Source organism: Anser anser (assembly GCF_964211835.1).
Source record: "Anser anser genome assembly, chromosome: 27".
In the NCBI taxonomy this organism is placed as follows: domain Eukaryota; kingdom Metazoa; phylum Chordata; class Aves; order Anseriformes; family Anatidae; genus Anser; species Anser anser.
In genome coordinates this window covers 4,715,009-4,735,568 of record NC_139748.1, presented here as the reverse complement: position 1 = coordinate 4,735,568, position 20,560 = coordinate 4,715,009, and the positions used below count along the sequence as shown (strand labels likewise).

The 20,560-nt window shown below is 50.6% G+C and overlaps 3 protein-coding genes across 4 annotated transcripts; all 3 read right to left on the bottom strand.

Moving 5' to 3' along the window:
• Positions 1 to 55: 55 nt before the first annotated feature.
• Positions 56 to 5,502, bottom strand: LOC310886960 (triggering receptor expressed on myeloid cells 2-like). Its single transcript, XM_083812264.1, is given in 5 exon segments — positions 56 to 1,465; positions 1,468 to 1,546; positions 2,056 to 2,110; positions 2,440 to 2,784; positions 5,268 to 5,502. Coding segments are annotated over 5 exon segments (696 nt in total). The 5' UTR covers positions 5,308 to 5,502; the 3' UTR covers positions 56 to 1,288.
• Positions 5,503 to 9,471: 3,969 nt separating this feature from the next.
• Positions 9,472 to 13,902, bottom strand: LOC310886915 (polymeric immunoglobulin receptor-like). The gene is made up of 7 exons (XM_083812114.1): positions 13,744 to 13,902; positions 12,932 to 13,270; positions 12,256 to 12,588; positions 11,713 to 11,788; positions 10,797 to 10,912; positions 10,342 to 10,391; positions 9,472 to 9,979 (listed from the first exon to the last, which is right to left on the bottom strand). The coding sequence occupies exons 1-7, from the start codon at positions 13,784 to 13,786 to the stop codon at positions 9,797 to 9,799; spliced, it is 1,140 nt and encodes a 379-aa protein (XP_083668240.1). The 5' UTR covers positions 13,787 to 13,902; the 3' UTR covers positions 9,472 to 9,796.
• A 479-nt stretch (positions 13,903 to 14,381) lies between these two features.
• Positions 14,382 to 20,326, bottom strand: LOC310886916 (polymeric immunoglobulin receptor-like). 2 transcript variants are annotated; one of them, XM_083812115.1, is made up of 6 exons: positions 18,770 to 20,326; positions 17,978 to 18,316; positions 17,302 to 17,634; positions 16,759 to 16,834; positions 15,255 to 15,418; positions 14,382 to 14,873 (listed from the first exon to the last, which is right to left on the bottom strand). In XM_083812115.1, the coding sequence occupies exons 1-6, from the start codon at positions 18,960 to 18,962 to the stop codon at positions 14,833 to 14,835; spliced, it is 1,146 nt and encodes a 381-aa protein (XP_083668241.1). In that variant the 5' UTR covers positions 18,963 to 20,326; the 3' UTR covers positions 14,382 to 14,832. The 2 variants fall into 2 exon arrangements, with proteins under 2 accessions (XP_083668241.1, XP_083668242.1); XM_083812116.1 differs by lacking the exon at positions 15,255 to 15,418 and adding an exon at positions 15,087 to 15,192 and having other exon boundaries at positions 18,770 to 20,320.
• Between the last annotated feature and the right edge of the window lie 234 nt (positions 20,327 to 20,560).

Sequence of the window (20,560 nt, the reverse complement as noted above, 5' to 3'; positions counted from 1 at the left end):
TGTCTGGGTGATGTATTGTGAGTCGGGGTACTCCACCCTTTATCATGAATCCACATTAAGTAAGATAATCAGTTTTTTATTTAGCTTTGTAGGCAATGCAAAGAAATACGTGTGAATGGCCTTGGGTTTGGGGTCTTTGGGCAGTTAAATGCAGCTTCATTTGGGGGAGTGATAAACAATGATCGTGTTGGTAACATCCCCTTGAGAAAGTAGATGAAAGGCAGGGAGAAGTATAAAGAGTTCATGCTTTGAACATTTCACTTGAGAAATGAGGAAGCAGGCTCAGGGTTGTGCGTAGCCTTCACATCCCTTTCTGTTACATTCTGCAGTTCCGCATCTCTTTCCACACCGACTGTCCACTAAGGATCCATTCTGCCAGAGGAAATCTGTGGGGGCTGGTCACCTTGGGAAAAGAGAAGCTGTCACCTGGCAGTACCGTGAAATAACATCACGCTGACGGGTCTCAATCCAGACCCCAGTGGAATGATGCTGAAGGTAAGTTTCTGGAATAAGTGCCTGGTGGTATGGAGCAGTTACTAGCAGTGACTAGAGGTGACAGCAGAGCACTGCATTGCCGTAAACACGGCAAAAAGGTCCGTCATCATTAGAGGGTGGAATCTCAGTTACAAAACTGATTTCTAGACACTAATACTGGCTTTCAGTACAAACCATACACTTCTGGTTATATTTCATGCTTTTGGAAGAAGCGCTCAGCAGTTTTGTAGACGTATAGGACATGCTGAAAAAAGATATTAGCTCTTCAATAAATCAAAAGTTCCTTGGGGAATTTTGACAGAACAATGTCTTAAAATTTTTACATTGTTTATGTGTGCATTCATGAGTTCCACAAGAACACACGGTGGTTGAGCTGCATTACCTGAACTCCTGTTTATGTTCACTGGCCTATCTGTACTTTCATTTACAGCAAAGCATTGTCTGGCCTGGCACTGAGCTGGGAGAAAATGGAGCAGAGCTCTGTCACCTTTACCATGTTTGGGGAAGCGTCTCTGCACATAGATAAGTCTTTGCTGGATCTCTTGACAAAAATATTTCATGTTCCTCCTTCCCCCCAGCCCCCAGTTCCATCTCCTTCCACCAGGTTCAGGTGTTACTGGCAGCATCATTTCACTTCAATTGCGTTGGGAAAAGTTGGTCAGCGGCAATGAGAGAAGGTGAGATGGTGACATTCCCTCTTTAGGGCGATAGGTCTGTCAATACCTATGTCCCGTGGGTGATCCTTTTCTTTCTTACAGCAGGTGGCAAAGCTTTGCCGGAAAATGATTGATGTTCATTTCCCTGTCGATTCTCTTGGTTCAGCTCTAAGCAGCGCTCTCGAGGAGGAGCTGATTCCATCACGTGCATGCTTTACGAGGTCACCGGGGAAAGGGAGGACCCGCTGTTCATTCAAGGTTGAGTTGTTCTGCTCTGTCTCTCTGTTTTTCCCGCTCTTGCTAATGATAAAAAGATCAGCACGGCCACCACAAACTTGACAGCCAGGAGTCCGCCAATGACATAGAAGACAGTGAAGTCAGCTTCAGGATGGATGCTATGGGGAGCCATAAGCACAAGAAAAAAAAAGGCTTAGCCAGGAAGGGGATGGTTCAACCTTTAGAAAAGCTCACATATTTTGGTAGTATAAAGTGCAAAGATGGTAACATCTCATGTGACAAGCTCCGTGCCTGGGCATAGCAGAGCCTCAGAGGTTAGAACAACTGTTACAGGTTTTAACTGTAAGATCTCACGTATGAATAAGTTATAGAATCATAGAATCTGTTTTAGGTGGAAAAGACCTGCAAGATCATCTAGTCCAAGCTTTAACCTAGCACTGCTGAGTCCACCATTAAATTATCATTTGCAGGATTTGTTTTGCCTGTCCCTGAAGCACTGCATTCCCTTTAGAAACTACACAGCAGCTTCGAGAATTGTCATGGATTAGGAATAGGCAGAGAATATGCCTGTGGTGGTACTCAGCTTCAAATGGAGTTGCAGATGCTAATCTAGTTTAGTCCTAGGAAAGTTAGAGTTCAGAGCATGTGAAAAAGTTTTATGGCTTACCTGGAGATGCTGTGCACAGCACTAGGCTCCTCTGGCATTTGGGTTTCCAGGACAGCTGAAGACAGAAACAGAACAGTTTAGTCTGCAAATGTTTCTGTGTGATACTCATTGGTTTCACAAAACCAGTGCCCCAGTTAGGCACAGGTAACCAAGATGAGACTGGACAATGAGCGGCATGCTAGGAGATTAATCTGGGTAATTATAGATGATGTGTGTTAGATGTCTGTAGTAGTTGCTGTAAATTAGGAACTAAAATGGGACAATGAAACATGGTACTTCCTTAGGAAAGTAGATGTTTACCAAAGTAAGGCCTTGACATCTGCAGACACGTGAAATTTAAGTTAAAACTCAGGAACTCATGAAACACAGAGCCCCAGGACCTACCTGTCAGCACTTTCACTTGCACCTTCTGTAAGGTGTTTGTTTCCCCCAGGTAGTCAGTTCTGCACTGGTACAGCCCAGCATCCTGCTTCTTGAGTCGCTTCATGGTCACCGTCAGGACCCCTTCGTGGATGTTGTCACTGATGGAAGTGGTGCCGTTCCTGTTCTTCAGGAAGGGCAGCCAGAAGCGGCGGGCGCTCACCACGTGTTGGCACTTGGTCTCATCGATCTGCTTGCACCAGCTCTTTTCTCTCCACCGCTGCTGCCAGGGGTTATAGGTACAATTGATAGATACGGTCCCCCCCTCCACTCCGTACACCAGGGTGATGTTGTCTGCAGCACAGGATGCTAGAAGGAGAAAGTGGTGAGCCACATCTCTTTTACGTCTACTGCTTATCACTGTGTTTAGGCTAAACAAATGCCGTTTTCCTCTTTTACAACTCTAATGATGACTGCTGCCAACTGTAGGGCTGGCTCACCTGTCTGCTTCCCTCATGAGAGTCTTGGTTCAGACTTTGTTGAAATATGTCAGTAGTGATCCTTTTGACTGGTGTGTCATCTGGCTCGTGCTAGGCAGCTCTTGGGGTAGGGACTGAGGTAACCGTTCCATTAATATTTGCAGATTTTCTGAAGCTCAGCCAGTTTTGGCCTTCATCTTCCCCTTCTGGCCCTGTGGTGACTGCTGTGGATTGCAGTCTGGAGCGCAAGCACATCACACTTGCTGTAGTTGTTGGGCTCCTGCCCGTTAAGAGGAAGCAGTTTGCCAGCATGACTAGGGGATTAAAAATAAACTTGCATTTTCCTCTCGTTCTGAGGAGCATGAAGCTGGGTATTCAAGTAGATTGACTGGGCACCAGGCAAACTGGCTTGGCTTTTAAAAGGTCTTTTTACCAGGCAAATCATCAAAACACAGCTTGACCCAATAATGACCAATTGTTTCTGAGTAACTCTCAGATTTGTCTTGCTGTAACACCCCTATTTTGCAGCATCCGACCTGCCTACTTGAATACAGCTGCAGCAAGGTTCAAAGGTATAGATTCCCCAATGTTTCAAAAGTATAGATTTGGCTCCAATGTGCACTCTGCTGTGGAAAAGGTCCTTTGCAGTAAATGCCCATGAAGATTATCCCAATTTTAAGGGCTTTACACAGCCAAAGGGAAGCAAAACAACCTTGGCGGATGCTGAAAGTGATACCTACAATACGTACCCAGCTAGCTGTTTAGCAGGTTACCTCTTAATCCGACTCCTGATTCCAGAGTCAGCATATGTTTTCACCCTGTCTTTTAATACCCTTTTAATTTTAATCCTGTTGATAACTGGTCTTCAGCTTCATTTTTATATATATATATTTTTTATTTTTATTTTTTGCCTTAGTTCCTTATTTCTAATTTCCATTCCTCTTTGTGGTGGGCAAAGGCAGAAGGGACCGTCTTAACTATAAATAATTCTGGAGAGAAGTGCAGCGTGGTATTTATGGAAGTATTTGTATTTCTAGTGAAAAAATTTTGAGGCTTCTGTGAAACCATAAGTAATGCTAAAACAAAAGTAAATTAAAAAATAAGTCGTTGTGAGGACTTTGTGCTGGCAGAGCCTTTTAATAACATGTCTTAAAATAATCATAAAAATTCTGAGTGAATTGTAAACTAAAAAAAAACAACCAAACAAACAAAAAAAAACCACTGAAGGTCTTTCAGGCTTTTCTAGAAGAAAGCATAAAAGTGGAGCTATGCTCTCCAATTATCTAACACCTACAACCCTTTATCCTGACATTTTGCTCCACTGGGTAGTTCCAGTCAAGGCTTACCTCCCTGCATGTCCAGTCCAGTCCCGTGCAAGCCAACTAAACATTTTAACTCCCTCTCTTATTTCTCTTGTGGACCTTTCCTTGCCCCTAGTTCAGTTAGCTTCTTCAGTTCCACGGCAGCCCCAGGTACTTCTTTTACTGACCAGAAACACCGCTGCAAAAATGTCTTGATCAGAATCATGTCATTTAAAGATTTGCTGATGCCCCTGTGGAAAAAACTGTGTCATTATCTTTTCAGCCAATTCTGCTGACAGGTCCTTTACTGTTTGTGTTTGTTCTCCCTTGTTGCTTGCTTCCAGAAAAAATATAGTGGACTTTTTTCCAAGTTCATTCAGATTTTTGTCATAATTGAGATAGGTTTCTGTGCTCCCAAAGCCTGCATCTGTTACATTTCTGTGCACTCTTTCAGATATCTAGTCTCTCCAAAATTTGGCTGGAGAGGGAAAGCTTTGAGCTGGGAATACCAGCTAGATCCTGTGCCTTGTTTCTCATTGCAGGTGGACATTGCTCTCCAAGCTGAAAATAGAGACTGGGAGTGTTGCTCTCTACAAGAGATGTTCTTCGTCTTATTGTGATGCCTAAGATTTCAGAGGAGAGGTCCCTGCTTCAATGAATTTTATTTTCCTCCTCTTGAACCACAGCTGCTGCAATTTACATTCAACCCCCTACAAATGCAAACAAATAGGATTTTGCAGTTTCACTCTGAGGAGGCACATAAGACTCCTGTTCTGACTCAAAAGGATCCCTGTGAGAAAAGGTGAGCGCTTGGATCATTGCTGGCCCTTTGTTAAATTAAGAGAAAAGAGCGAACTTCAGCCATAATAGTTTTTATTGGTCTTCCGAAGAGCTGTATGCTACCACGAAGATGCCTTTGCATCCAGAAAGAGCTACTGTATCTCATGGCCTGTGCAGTCTTTTCCTGTAGTATTATCAATAATCTTATATGAGGCATAGATAGAGAGTAAGTTTACACCAGTCCTTTACCCTGCCCGTTAACTGAAACCCAAGGCCATGCACGCTTTCTTACCTGACAAAAGCAACAAGACGAGGTGCGTGAGCTTCTCCATGTCTGTCCAGCAGAGAAGTAGTCAAGAGATGAGTCTGGACAAAAGCAAAAAGGATTGTTGCCCAAGAGCAGCTTGCTTTTCCCCCCTCCCTGCTCTGCCGGAAGGAATGAGCACAGGAACTTGGCATCTTTTTCGGCCTGTGTATTGAGCAATTCATTAGGGACGGGCATTTCTCTCACAAGCTGAAAATTCAGGCATCAGCATTGCCCACTCACAGCCAGAGTTTAGTCTAGACAGCCTGAAAGAGAACATCATGTGATGGTCTCCAGTAGCATTAGCAAAGCGATTGGCTGCCCTTTTTATTTTTTGATTTATTTACTTGGAGATCTTCCATGCTAGTGCTGGTAAAGCCTTGCTTCCTAACTTACAGAAACAGGCAGATAAACGTGCAGGTCTACCCATTAATAAATGTGCTTTCTTTTTCTTTCCTCTAGTTAGTGTTTAAGAAAATGGTACCTCACAGCACCTACAAATTCTCAGTGGGTCTTACACGTTCCAGCTCTTGTTCATTCTTGCTCCACTAAGCACAAGTCTGGATTCTCTTTGATTAGAAGCAACTGTGAACCTGAAAATGTATTTCTTCCACTTGATTGTCTTCTACCTCTTCCACTGTTTGACCCAGTGTAACTGACTGCAAGAATAGCAAATAGTTAGAGGAATCGTGGGCTGGATGATCCATTTCTGGAACCGTTTTTCTTTTTCTTCCTTTCGTTTCGAGTTAAACATGGCAACTCTGACATTCTCAAAGAACAAATCAGCTTCCCTGCTGCAGCTATAGCAAGAGAAGCCTATTGGAAAGCTGGATGTGACTGGCCTGTGAATAACGAGTGGTTCAGGCCCCTTTAATCTGCCACCTGTCTGCAGAGCTTGGTGCAGCTGAAAAAGTGCTGGGGCTTTTGGTTTTTTAGAGGAATTGAGCTGACACCCAGCAAACTCATTTCTCATTGCTCACCAGATGACTGCTAAATAAAGGCAGCAAGTGCATAATTTAGGGTATGCCCAGCAGAGACAGGGAAGTAACGGTATCCAAGGCCCTGATGAGCTTTCCCATGAAACCTCACATGCATTTCTGGTCCTCTGTGACTTTAGAAGAAGCCACTGGAGCTTGCTTTCCATGCTGTAGCAAAAATTAAAAAAAAAAATAAAAAAAATAAAGAGTGCTGGAAGTAAGCATGCTGGTTTTCTCTGGCAGCACTGGTGAATAAGCTGGGGAGAACTGTTTAAAGTACAACACAGTGCTGCAGAAGCACAAAGCTACCTCTGAGTCTGGCTGGATTGTGGATTCCTGCAGAGATGCAAAGATGTCTCTTAACAGTGAAGGGTAGAGACCAAGTGCATTGGAAATACATGTTTGATAATTTATGGCGAGGTTATTCAGGATAACCGGGGGTTGATCAGGTCCCTGCAAGTCTGGTGTTCCTTTGGCAACTCCTGGAAGTTGCCAGCCTGTATCAGAGCTACACTGGAGATCTATAAATAAATTATATGTTTGACTCACTTGGACATTTACATCTGTAAATAATCCACTCTTAAAGTACTGTCACTTCCCTTCTGTTATATCACCTGATGTTGAGAACAGCCCTCTTCTGCTTCTTCGTCTGTTCTCTTTGTCATACTTCCTGTAACGTCTTTTCTAAGCCTGCCAGTTTCTTGCTCTGTGCTACTGCCTGTACAAGACCTTCCTCATATCTATATCAGGGCTCATCTTTGCAGCTGGCAGAGCAAGACAAATTCTGTTCAAAAACACCCCAGTGCCCTCTCCATTCCTCTGATGCAGTACCACATGTTGTTTCCTTCCTTCCTTTCTCCAGAAACACTCATTTTGGCACTCATTTCCTGGCACCCTGACCTCAGTGCCAGGAAAGGTGATGTAGAACAAGTCATCTTGAATGCAATCACACAGCATATGGTGAGACACCCGGGGGATCAGGCCCAGTCAGCATAGGTTCATGAAAAGCAAGCCCTGCCTGACCAACCTCATCTCTTTCTGTGACTGGGTGGCCTGCTTGGTGGATGAGGGAAAGCCTGTTGACATCATCTACCTAGCCTTCAGCAAGGCCTTTGACATGGTCTCCCACAGTATTCTCCTGGAGAAGCTGGCAGCCCATGGCTTGGACAGGTACACGCTCTGCTGGGTTAAAAACTGACTGGATGGCCGGGTCCAGAGAGTGGTGGTGAATGGAGTGAAATCCAGGTGGTGACTGGTCACAAGTGGTGTTCCCCAGGGGTCAGTGTTGGGGCCCATCCTCTTTAATATTGTTATTGATGATTTGGATGAGGGAATTGAGTGCACCCTTGGTAAGTTTGCAGATGGCACCAAGTTGAGGGGAAGTGTCGACCTGCTGGAGGGTAGGGAGGCCCTGCAGAGGGACCTGGACAGGTTGGGTCGATAGGCAGAGGCCAATGGGATGATGTTCAACATGGCTAAGTGCAGGGTCCTGCACTTTGGCCACAACAACCCGATGCAAGGCTTCAGGCTTGGGGGAGAGTGGCTGGAAAGCTGTGCAGAGGGAAAGGATCTGGGGGTGCTGATTGATGCTCACCTGCACACGAGCCGGCAGTGTGCCCAGGTGGCCAAGAAGGCCAACGGCATCCTGGCTTGTATCAGGAATAGTGCAGCCAGTGGGACCAGGGAGATGATCGTCCCCCTGTACTCTGCTCTGGTGAGGCTGCACCTTGAGTACTGTGTTCGGCTTTGGGCCCCTCAGTCCTAGAAGGACATTGAAGCCCTGCAGCGTGTCCACAGAAGGGCTCCAAGGCTGGTGAAGGGCCTGGGACACAAGTCCTGTGAGGAGCACCTGAGGGAACTGGGGGTGTTTGGGCTGGAGAAGAGGAGGCTCAAGGGAGACCCTACTGCTCTCTGCAACTACCTGAAAGGAAGGTGTGGGGAGCTGGGGGTCGGCCTCTTCTCGCAGATAACCGGAGATAGGACTAGAGGGAATTGCCTCAAATTGCAACACGGGAAGTTCAGGTTGGAAATGAGGAGACATTTCTTCTCAGAAAGAGTGGTCAGGCATTGAGATGGGTTGCCCAGGGAGGTGGTGGAGTCACCGTCCCTGGGGGTGTTCAAGGAAAGGTTGGGCCTGGTGCTTAGGGACATGGTTTAGTGGGTGATAGTGGTGGTAGGGGGATGGTTGGACCAGATGATCACGAAGGTCTTTTTCAACATCAATGATTCTATAATTCTATGTTCTCACCGCTTGTCTTTATCCTACACTGCTTTGGTTTAAGCAGCCAGCTGGAGAGGAACAGAGGCTGTAGGACAGCAGAGCAGCCAAAAGTTTTTAAACAGAGTAAAGAGTCTCCTGTTAGGACATGGTGGAAGGATGGGGTAGTCTGCACAAGCTACACATGGAAAGCTGTAACTGTAACTTCACATTTCACCTGTTCCTTCATTCTGTTGTAAGTGTACAGGTCTCAGAGACTCCATAAATGTGCTGTGGCTGCAGATGACCATGACAGCAAATTCAACCCTCAAGCTGGGAAATAATTGAGTTGTCTAGAGGATATAGTGTTGAAGGCTCTCATGAATGTAATCCACACACTGAATCCACCCCAGAACCCTCTGCACTCCGTAAAGGGATGCTTGTACTTGCACCCAGTAGTGATATCACCCTCATTCCCCCCACTCCCAAATCCAGCATGCATGCTCTTCTTGATCAATATCTGGATATTTGGCTTCGGTTTGAAAGCCTCTTACCATCTTAATTATTACCTAAGCAGACTGATAAGTTTAGGCTATACAGGGATTTCCATAAAGTATCGGAAAGTATATGTATTGCACATATGCATCGCTATTTTTTTAGCTGGAAGACCTTCTAGTGTTCATATTTATATAGCAGAACCTTCAGTTTGCAAAATTTGCAATGCAGTGTTTCAGCTTGTTGAAGTACTCAGGCTACTTGCTGTCAGGCAGATGTTGGTTCTGCTTATTCCTATATTCCAGAGCTCAAATCCCCCACCCATAACATGGCAAATGAATCCAACGGTAGCAAGGTGAGAGTTTAATCCTAGAACACTGGAATAAGTTTTCCTGGCCATAATAACTGAACCCTTAGGAGTGGGGTAGAGCTTCTACCAGTGAATATAGTTGAAATACCAAACCCGTCCATGGCCAGGCAAATACTGCTCTTTTTCAAAAGGATACTCCTCCACACCTGCCTCTCCATAAGAGTCTGCATTTTAATAGAATCAAAAAAAAAAAAAAAAGCAAATGTGCAAGGGATCCTGAGAATTAACCAGCACCTCTGTCTGGCCTGAGAGAATCTGCATACTTGTGACAAAATTCTCTACTGGCCTCTAGTAGGAGAGAGGTCTTAAAATGCATAGGCAACATACACGACAGCAAAACCATAGCTCTTTCCCCAGTGTCCATGCACACATTTTCTATTCCCCATTCCCACTTTCTATTCCAGTTCTTTTTCCAGTTCATTCCTCCCATTTCTGGATTGTTGTGGGGTTCTGTGCTTCATTCTTTGTTTTTTTGTCGTTAACCGTGTGCAATGATAGCATATTCCACATTTTCATCTTTGGGGTTCTTGGGAGCCTGATCTGGTTCAACATTACAGTAGAGAGGTTCCTCAGGGCTGCGTTGGGATTTAAAGTCCAGGGTAACATATTTTAGGTCTTTGCTGTCATCCTTGGGACTTCCCATTCTTTCAGTGCTCTCAAGCTATGAAAAGAAAGGGTAAACAACTGTCAGCATGATTCAGTGCCAAGACACAGCTGTTATCAAGGGAACAAGATTTTCCTAGGGGGAAAGGAGAAGTCATGTAAAATGTTACCTTTGGTCATGACAGAGGTGAAAGGACAGAAAATTCTTTCCTTCATCTCCTCTCCTTGATATTTGTTACAACCTCATCTTCTAGCCTTGCTTTCTAGTCTTTGAGTAATTTCTCGGAAATTACTGTAATTTACTCCACTGTGTTTGTTTTTGTTTTGTTTTGTTTTGTTTTCCCCAGTGGAGTTTCCTTCCATTGCCCTCTTTCTCTCCACCATTCAGGTGCTGTGTGGGAAATCAGTCCCTTTCCTTACCTGCGTTGTGTCCTCTGGTTTGTCATAGGTGTCCTCTGCTTGCCTGTTACCTTTGGAAAGAACCCAAACCAGAGGTTTTAGAAGTAGAGAAATCCATGACAATTATCTGGATGTTGTCTGTGCTACAGGAGTTTTGGAAAAGGCTTTGGGATTGCCCAGTGAATGAAGTGATGGGTATGCCAATGGGACCCATCTACCCCGAATCTGGTGAACACGTTGCCCCCACTTCACTTCTCTGAAGTGTTAGGACACATTCTGTGCATGTCTGGAGGAACGTGGCTTTGACTTACTGTGAGAGGAGATCACAGCAAGGAGCCTGCCTTGAGGCTTCCCAGGCTGTGCGTGCCTTATCTTCTCCAGGGCACAGTGAGTTGGGAATAAGCTCACTTGGAGTGGAAAAATGATGGTCAGAGAAAGCCAGAATAGAAAATGAGGCATCACCAGTTTCCACATACCTCTTCTCTTCATCTTTTTGTGGTGCCTGATGCACGATGTTATCAAGATGATAACTACCAGGAGGAGCAGGAGGTACAGGACCACAGAGATTATGATGTAGGTGTTTACATCTGGGCTGAAGCAGGAAGAGCAAAGGAGTTACCAGTGTTAGATAACAGCACAGCATGATGCTGGCATAGCCCATTACCAAACGGTGACCAAAAAAGGGGCAGGAATAGCTTTCATGTACTTGGAAGGAGGGGATCAGGTTCTTTGGGAGGAATTCTGTCTTGATTGTTGTAACTGGCTGAGCCTTCTGAGTTTTTGCTAAACTACTATTTGTCCCTTTAAAACAAACCACTATTTAAAGTTCAGAGCACAATTCCAGGCTCTCTGAAGCAAGTACTGCTTTTTTCCTCCTAGGTTTCCCTGCACCTTGCAAACTAGGAGATGATGTGTGATTGTACTCTTGGGTGCTGATGTAGTATTCATGACAACAGATACCCAATGGGGAAAGAAAATCCTTTACATTTAACAACCTGGCAAATGAAGGATGAAATAGTAGACAAAGATTACTTCACTGTTGACTATTCACGGACAGGAATAAACAAAGTCAAGACAGGCTTTGGGACAGAATCAGAGGGTTTCTATTGCTGCAAAGAGAACAGCCCAAAGAATTACGCAGGCAACTACATTTCCAGGAAGCTAGGACTTGATTTCATCTGTCCACTTCTCCCTTTGTAATTATGCTCTGGGCAGGAACTGGAAGAGGAGAGGTCGTCCATTGTAAGGACACCTGTCCCATCCAGCTCCTCTGTAAGAGGGAGTCTTTGGGATGCCCAGAGACTGCCTCCCCCAGGAAGGCAGAACTGTCATGGACAGGACATCAGTAACTCTTGTCTGCGTTCAAGCTCAGAGGCTTTCTTTTGACCTTACTGTGGTTGTGTGCTGTTGCCAGGAGGGTTAGTTTGACTCGTGCCTGCAGTCACTGACAACGTTGTTGCAGCTGGTCCTGCAATCACAAACAAGAAGAGAAGAATAATTACTGGGCTGTTGTGCATCCCCCATCTGAACTTCCCTGCCATTGCTACCATGGGTGTAACTCCGGGCGTGCTGTGACAGCCAACACAGACGAGGCGCCCAGGCTGTGACCCGTGTCTTCGGGAGCCATCGGGAGCAGGCGAAGCAGCAGAAGGATGGAAAGGTGGGAGGGAGAGGCAAGGAGCTGCAGAGGAGCCCTGCTCAATGAACCCAGCCCAGGATGTGGCAGAAGTGCTGTAAGTGCAGGCAGAAAAGCTCCCTGGCAGAGATCTGCAGGTGGCAGGGAGGTGTTTAACAACCCTGTGCAGGAGCAGACAGAAGCTTGTGCAGACAGAGAGACAGAGATGAAGAGAGGGTCGGGTTCTCGGTGGTGGGGCACAGGTCAGGAGGGAGAGCAAGCAGGGGAGGCGAGGCCAAAATGTGCCAGCAGGTACTCACGCTTGTCCACAGAGAGCCGGACCTCCATTATCCGGGTGAATGGAATGCTTGCATACGGCATGTAGAGTGCACACCAGTACACGCCGGAGTCCTGTGCCTGCAGCTTCTCCATGGTGATGGTGACGGTCCTTTTCTGGATGTCATCCTGGATTGAGGCTCTGTCTTTCTGGGCTTTGTTGATACTCCATGCGTAAGTGGTATATGTACTCACCACGAGTTCACACCTGCCAGTCTGACCTAGATGTCGGCACCAGACTTTTCTTTCATAGCGGTAGCCCAGGGCATGGTACGGGCACTGCACAGAGACACTGTCCAACTCCAGCTTGTGTAACTCTGCAGAACAACAAACCTGGTGTCTGACCCACGATCTGGGGCGTGAGGGCATCCATCTCCCAGCACAATCCGGGCACCTGGGCCAGGCTGTGGCCGTCAGCCCGGGCAGGGCACTTTGGGCAGGGCTGCAGGGAGCCGTGCACCCTGGGGCCCATGGGGTCTGCGGGGCTCCTTCACCCCGTGCTCTGCGAGCAGGGAAGGCGGCGAGCGAGGGCGTGAGGGTGGGGGCTGATGGATGGGGTCGGGGGAAGCCGCTCGCTGTGTGCGGGAGGAGGATGGAGCGGGGCAGCAGTGACGTTGCCTCCTGACAGGACTGGAGTTTGCGTGGGGATAAGGTACTCACCCTTGAAAACATTCAGCGAGATCCTCTTCAGTGGAACATTGCTGTGACTGTAAGCACAGAAATATGTGCCTGAATCCTCTACCTGGAGGTCAGTCATGGTGATGGAAAAATTCTTGTGTATGGGGTCATCCTGTATGGTAACATGCCCCTGTGTGGCCCGGTCTGTGTACGGGTACGTTGTTGTGCCGATTAATGCCACTTGAAGCTGACATCCTTGATTTTTACCGCGGCACCAGGATTTCAGTTCCTGATCGTCAACCTCTGCTGGGTAAGGACACAGGACAGAGAGGTTGCTTCCTTCGCGTTGGCTCACCTCCTCAGGTGTTTGGGCTTGGAGACCTGCGAATACCAGAAGCGGTGAGGGAGAGGGGAGCTGGTGCAGGGCTGGCTTGGGCTGTGAGCCTGGAGGAGCCAGGTGTGGGGTGGTCTGAACTGGGGCTTCTCCTTCCCTTCCCTTCCCTTCCCTTCCCTTCCCTTCCCTTCCCTTCCCTTCCCTTCCCTTCCCTTCCCTTCCCTTCCCTTCCCTTCCCTTCCCTTCCCTTCCCTTCCCTTCCCTTCCCTTCCCTTCCCTTCCCTTCCCTTCCCTTCCCTTCCCTTCCCTTCCCTTCCCTTCCCTTCCCTTCCCTTCCCTTCCCTTCCCTTCCCTTCCCTTCCCTTCCCTTCCCTTCCCTTCCCTTCCCTTCCCTTCCCTTCCCTTCCCCAGCTCCCAGGACTGCCGGTATCGGGGCCCCAGCACTGCAGGGCCCTGCAGGCAGCGGGACTGGGAAGGGTGTCCCATGGGAAGCCCCAGCCATGCCCAGCCCTCCTCGTACCTGGGAAGCAGAGCGGCAGCAGGAGGACGACTCGCAGCTCCATGGCCTCCTCAAGCGCAGGGCAGGGGCATTGCCGGGGGCTGCCCAACGCACCCCATTGCAACGCGTCTGCCCGGTGAGCCCTCCTGCCTCCCACTGACGCTGCTGGAGGAAGTGCCTGAGGTCTTGCCTTCCCACGGAAGTCCTTCCCCATGTTTTGCAACGCCACCGAATATCAAGATGAGCTCAGGGTGCGTTTGGGGAAGTGGCCGGGAGCAGCCCGCAGCCCGTCTTGACGCCAGAGGCCCTTTGCTGCTCTCGCTTGGCCCTTGTCACGCTCTGCCCTCACGCCAGTGGCAACGGGGCGCTCCTTCGGCTGTGCTGAGTCTTGGGAGCCGGGGCAGGTCCTTTGCTGCGGCCCAGCCCTTCCCTCTGGGCTCTCCGAGTGCCCCCTGCCCAGGCCCTTCCCCCAAGTCCCCTCCAGGTGTGGTAGCAGAGAGGCCGCGGCTCTGTGTGCAGGGAGCCTCCTCTGCATGCCATGGCTCCTGGGGCTCTCCTCCACCACAGCCAGTCCCCTCGTTGCCCATGCTGTGCCCAGCACTGAGCCCGTGGGCTGCCTGCCCGCGGTGTGCCAAGCTGGAGAAACCAAACCGAGCCACTGGGCTTTTGCACAGTTTATTTGACGTGGGACAACCGCACAGGGCCCTGGTGCGGGGGCCCATGGGGAAGTCTCGAGGGTTTGCAGGGAAGTGAGGGAAGTGTGGGCGCTCTGGGGTGAGGCCGTGTTTGCTGTACAAGCGGGACGGCTCTGAGGCAAGAAGTGGCGACATGCTGCCCCTGGCAGAGCCGGCGGGCTGGTGGCAGAGCCCAGCCTGCACCGCGTGGCAGGGTTTGCCAGGCGTGGGCTGCTTTCTGCCCTGATGAGCCCCAAGAGTTGCCGTGGTGGGAGCCTGCGAGGAAAGCGGGCCTCGGTTACTGTGGGAGGCCGGCCTGGGTTCTCTGAAGCTCAAGGGCAACAGCTTGCAGTTTGGGATTTCTCTCTGGACATGTCTCCAAGCTTAAAAACAGAGATCCTTTTGGTCCCAGGTCTAGTGTCAGCTCCTTTCCTCCTCAGGCATCTATCCAGGGCTGCCTTCTGCTGTCCTGCGTTTCTGAAAGAAACAGGGGGGCAGGGTCTTCAGTGACATTGGCCCATGTAGTGAAGCGTACACGTCGGAGGGCTTCTCATCCTTTCTGGAGCTTTAACCAACCATATCACACCTCTCGCTCCCCATTTGGGAGCCATGGAGAAAGCACGTGCAAATGCCACCCTGTGGCTTCTCTGGAGCCTAGGTGTGCTTTTGCCATTGCGGGTGTGTGGTTACCTCTTTTCTGCAGCTTCCCCTTCTCAGAAGAAAAACGAGGAGCAACATTACCAGCACCTTATTGATGAAGAATCCTAGGAGGGTCCAAAGGGTGAAGCTCCATAAGCTGTCAAGGAAACACAGAGGAAAGGGGAGCAGATTGGCCCATGGAAGAGAAAAGGACCTCACCCAGAATGAGATGCTGTCCTTCATCCTTCCTTCTTAGTATCTTTCTCAGCGACACAGACAGTGGGATCGAGCACACCCTCAGCAAGTTTGCAGATGACACCAAGCTGAGCGGTGCAGTCCATACACCAGAAGGAAGGGATGCCATCCAAAGGGACCTGGGCAGGCTGGAGAAGTGGGCCCACATGAACCTAATGAGGTTCAACAAGTCCAGGTGCGAGGTGCTGCACCTGGGCCGGAGCAATGCCAGACATGAGGACAGGCTGGGAGAAGAACTCACTGAGAGCAGCCCTGGGGAGAAGGAGTTGGGGGTTCTGGTGGGCAAAAAGCTCGACATGAGCCAGCAGTGAGCTTGCAGCCCGGAAGGCCAACTGCATCCTGGTGTGTACCAACAGAGGAGCAGAGGAGGGAGGGGATTGTCCCCCTCTGCTCTGCCCTGGTCAGGCCCCACCTGGAGAGCTTTGTCCAGGTCTGGGGCCCCCAGCACAAGAAGGATGTGGGGGTGTTAGAGTGGGTCCAGAGGAGGGACACAAAGATGATCAAGGGGCTGGAGCAGCTGTCCTACAAAGAAAGACAGAGCTCGGGCTGTTCAGCACAGAAGAGAAGGCTCCAGGGTGACCTCATTGTGATTTTCATTACTTAGAGGGGGCTTATAAAAGGGATGGAGAGCACCTTTTGCTCAATCAGATAAGGACAGGACAAGGGGGAATGGTTTTAAACTAAAAGAGGGGAGATTTTGATTAGAGGTTAGGAGGAAGTTCTTCACTCAGAGGGTGGTGAGGCACTGGAAGAGGTTGCCCAGAGAGGCTCTGGATGCCCCATCCCTGGAGGTGTTCAGCATCAGGTTGGACAAGGCACTGAGCAACCTGATCTAGTGGGTGGTGTTCCTGCCCATGGCAGGGGGGTTGGAACGAGATGATCCTTAAGGTCCTTTCCAGCCTGAGTCATTCTGTGATTCTGCGGGAGAATCTCTGTAGAAATGAGGTTTCAAATACACTTCCAAAAGTGGCCTCCTCTTCCCAAGCTGTATTCTAATTTGTCCCCTTCCACACTATGAGAGCTCGAGCCCTCCCCAGGTAGTGAAGCGTTTACACAGTGCTGTGCAGGAGATGTCTCCCTGCCCCATAGGAAAACCGTGGAAGAAACGAACTTGAAAATATCCTTTCCTCACACAACAGGGAAACAAGGACAGGGAAAGAGTGCAGAAAATGACAGTGACCAGACGGATTCATTGCCACATGGCAGTGAGTGAGGAGAGAAGGCAGTTCCCAGGAAGCTAGGACTTGATTTCATCAGTCTGCTTCTCCCTTTGTAATTATGCTCTAGGCAGGAACTGGAAGAGGAGAGGTCGTCCATTGTAAGGACGCCTGTCCCATCCAGCTCCTCTGTAAGCGGGAGTCTTTGGGATGCCCAGAGACTGCCTCCCCCAGGAAGACAGGACTGTCGTGGACAGGACATCAGTAACTCTTGTCTGCGTTCAAGCTCAGAGGCTTTCTTTTGACCTTACAGTGGTTGTGTGCTGTAGCCAGGAGGGTTAGTTTGACTCGTGCCTGCAGTCACTGACAACGTTGTTGCAGCTGGTCCTGCAATCACAAACAAGAAGAGGAGAATAATTACTGGGCTGTTGTGCATCCCCCATCTGAACTTCCCTGCCATTGCTACCATGGGTGTAACTCCGGGCGTGCTGTGACAGCCAACACAGACGAGGCGCCCAGGCTGTGACCCGTGTCTTCGGGAGCCATCGGGAGCAGGCGAAGCAGCAGAAGGATGGAAAGGTGGGAGGGAGAGGCAAGGAGCTGCAGAGGAGCCCTGCTCAATGAACCCAGCCCAGGATGTGGCAGAAGTGCTGTAAGTGCAGGCAGAAAAGCTCCCTGGCAGAGATCTGCAGGTAGCAGGGAGGTGTTTAACAACCCTGTGCAGGAGCAGACAGAAGCTTGTGCAGACAGAGAGACAGAGTTGGAGAGAGGGTCGGGTTCTCGGTGGTGGGGCACAGGTCAGGAGGGAGAGCAAGCAGGGGAGGCGAGGCCAAAATGTGCCAGCAGGAACTCACGCTTGTCCACAGAGAGCCGGACCTCCATTATCCGGGTGAATGGAATGTATGTGTAGGATGTGTAGAGCGCACACCAGTACACGCCGGAGTCCTGTGCCCGCAGCTTCTCCATAGTGATGGTGACGGTCCTTTTCTTGGTGTCATCCTGGATTGAGGCTCTGTCTTTCTGGCCTTTATTGATACTCCATTTGTAAGTGGTATCTGTGCTCACCATGAGATCACACCTGCCAGTCTGACCTGGATATCGGCACCAGGCTTTTCTTCCATAGAGGTAAGCCTGGTCATGGTACGGGCACTGCACAGAGAGATTGTCCAGCTCCAGCTTGTGAAATTCTGCAGAACAACAAACCTGGTGTCTGACCCATGATCTGGGGTGTGAGGGCATCCATCTCCTGGCACGATCTGGGCACCTGGGCCAGGCTGCGGCCATCAGCCCAGGCAGGGCACTTTGGGCAGGGCCGCAGGGAACCGTGCGCCCTGGGGCCCATGGGGTCTGCGGGGCTCCTTCACCCCGTGCTCTGCGAGCAGGGAAGGCGGCGAGCGAGGGCGTGAGGGTGGGGGCTGATGGATGGGGTCGGGGGAAGCCGCTCGCTGTGTGCGGGAGGAGGATGGAGCGGGGCAGCAGTGACGTTGCCTCCTGACAGGACTGGAGTTTGCGTGGGGATAAGGTACTCACCCTTGAAAACATTCAGCGAGATCCTCTTCAGTAGAACATTGCTTTGCCGGTAAGCACAGTAATATGTGCCTGAATCCTCTACCTGGAGGTCAGTCATGGTGATGGAAAAATTCCTGTGTATGGGGTCATCCTGTATGGTAACGTGTCCCTGTCTGGCCCGGTCTGTGTACTGGTGCGTTGTTGTGCCGATTATTGCCACTTGATGCTGACATCCTTGATCTGTCCAGCGGCACCAGGATTTCTGTTCCCAGTACTGATACTCTGCTGGGTAAGGACACAGGACAGAGAGGTTGCTTCCTTCGCGTTGGCTCACCTCCCCAGGTGTTTGGGCTTGGAGACCTGCGAATACCAGAAGCGGTGAGGGAGAGGGGAGCTGGTGCAGGGCTGGCTTGGGCTGTGAGCCTGGAGGAGCCAGGTGTGGGGTGGTCTGAACTGGGGCTTCTCCTTCCCTTCCCTTCCCTTCCCTTCCCTTCCCTTCCCTTCCCTTCCCTTCCCTTCCCTTCCCTTCCCTTCCCTTCCCTTCCCTTCCCTTCCCTTCCCTTCCCTTCCCTTCCCTTCCCTTCCCTTCCCTTCCCTTCCCTTCCCTTCCCTTCCCTTCCCTTCCCTTCCCTTCCCTTCCCTTCCCTTCCCTTCCCTTCCCTTCCCTTCCCTTCCCTTCCCTTCCCTTCCCTTCCCTTCCCCAGCTCCCAGGACTGCCGGTATCGGGGCCCCACCACTGCAGGGCCCTGCAGGCAGCGGGACTGGGAAGGGTGTCCCATGGGAAGCCCCAGCCATGCCCAGCCCTCCTCGTACCGGGGAAGCAGAGCGGCAGCAGGAGGACGACTCGCAGCTCCATGGCCTCCTCAAGCACAGGGCAGGGGCATTGCCGGGGGCTGCCCAACGCACCCCATTGCAACGCGTCTGCCCGGTGAGCCCTCCTGCCTCCCACTGACGCTGCTGGAGGAAGTGCCTGAGGTCTTGCCTTCCCACGGAAGTCCTTCCCCATGTTTTGCAACGCCACCGAATATCAAGATGAGCTCAGGGTGCGTTTGGGGAAGTGGCCGGGAGCAGACCACAGCCCATCTTGACGCCAGAGGCCCTTTGCTGCTCTCGCTTGGCCCTTGTCACGCTCTGCCCTCACGCCAGTGGCAACGGGGTGCTCCTTCAGCTGTGCCGAGGCTTGGGAGCCGGGGCAGGTCCTTTGCTGCGGCCCAGCCCTTCCCTCTGGGCTCCCTGGGTGGGTTCCCCCTGCCCAGGCCCTTGCCCAAAGTCCCCTCCAGGTGTGGTAGCAGAGAGGCCGCGGCTCTGTGTGCAGGGAGCCTCCTCTGCATGCCATGCCTCCTGGGGCTCTCCTCCACCACAGCCAGTCCCCTCGTTGCCCATGCTGTGCCCAGCACCGAGCCCGTGGGCTGCCTGCCCGCGGTGTGCCAAGCTGGAGAAACCAAACCGAGCCACTGGGCTTTTGCACAGTTTATTTGACGTGGGACAACCGCACAGGGCCCTGGTGCGGGGGCCCATGGGGAAGTCTCGAGGGTTTGCAGGGAAGTGAGGGAAGTGTGGGCGCTCTGGGGTGAGGCCGTGTTTGCTGTACCAGCGGGACGGCTCTGAGGCAAGAAGTGGCGACATGCTGCCCCTGGCAGAGCCGGCGGGCTGGTGGCAGAGCCCAGCCTGCACCGCGTGGCAGGGTTTGCCAGGCGTGGGCTGCTTTCTGCCCTGATGAGCCCCAAGAGTTGCCGTGGTGAGAGCCTGCGAGGAAAGCGGGCCTCGGTTACTGTGGGAGGCGGGCCTGGGTTCTCTGAAGCTCAAGGGCAACAGCTTGCAGTTTGGGATTTCTCTCTGGACATGTCTCCAAGCTTAAAAACAGAGATCCTTTTGGTCCCGGGTCTAGTGTCAGCTCCTTTCCTCCTCAGGCATCTATCCAGGGCTGCCTTCTGCTGTCCTGTGTTTCTGAAAGAAAGAGGGAGGCAGGGTCTTCAGTGACATTGGCCCACGTAGTGAGGCGTACACGTCGGAGGGCTTCTCATCCTTTCTCGTTTGGCCCTTGTCACGCTCTGCCCTCACGCCAGTGGCAACGGGGCGCTCCTTCGGCTGTGCTGAGGCTTGGGAGCCGGGGCAGGTCCTTTGCTGCAGCCCAGCCCTTCCCTGTGGGCTCCCCAGGTGGGTGCCCCCTGCCCAGGCCCTTGCCCAAAGTCCCCTCCAGGCGTGGTGGCAGAGAGGCCAATGCTCTGTGGGCAGCCTCATGGGTTTCTTTTCCCACATGTGGTAAAATAGCTGCTTGCCTTTTCTTTTCTCCTTGCCACTTTTCTAGTCTAAGATTTTTTTCCTTTTCCTATAATGTTACAGCTTCTTGCTCTCTCTCTCTCTCTCTCTCTCTCTGTTTTTTTTTTTTTTTGTTTTTTTTTTTTTTGTTTATGTGAAGAACATTTTCAACAAGTTTTGCAACTGTGAGATAAGCTAGGTTATCTTCTTCCGTTCTTACTCACTTGCTTTGCTGATAAACAAAGGGGATTCTTTTGCCACTTAGGGCAAAAGTGGACATTGCCTGACAGAACCTGCCCTTTTCTACCCTTTGGTGCTCGGACTGGCCCATGCTGCCCCTTTTAC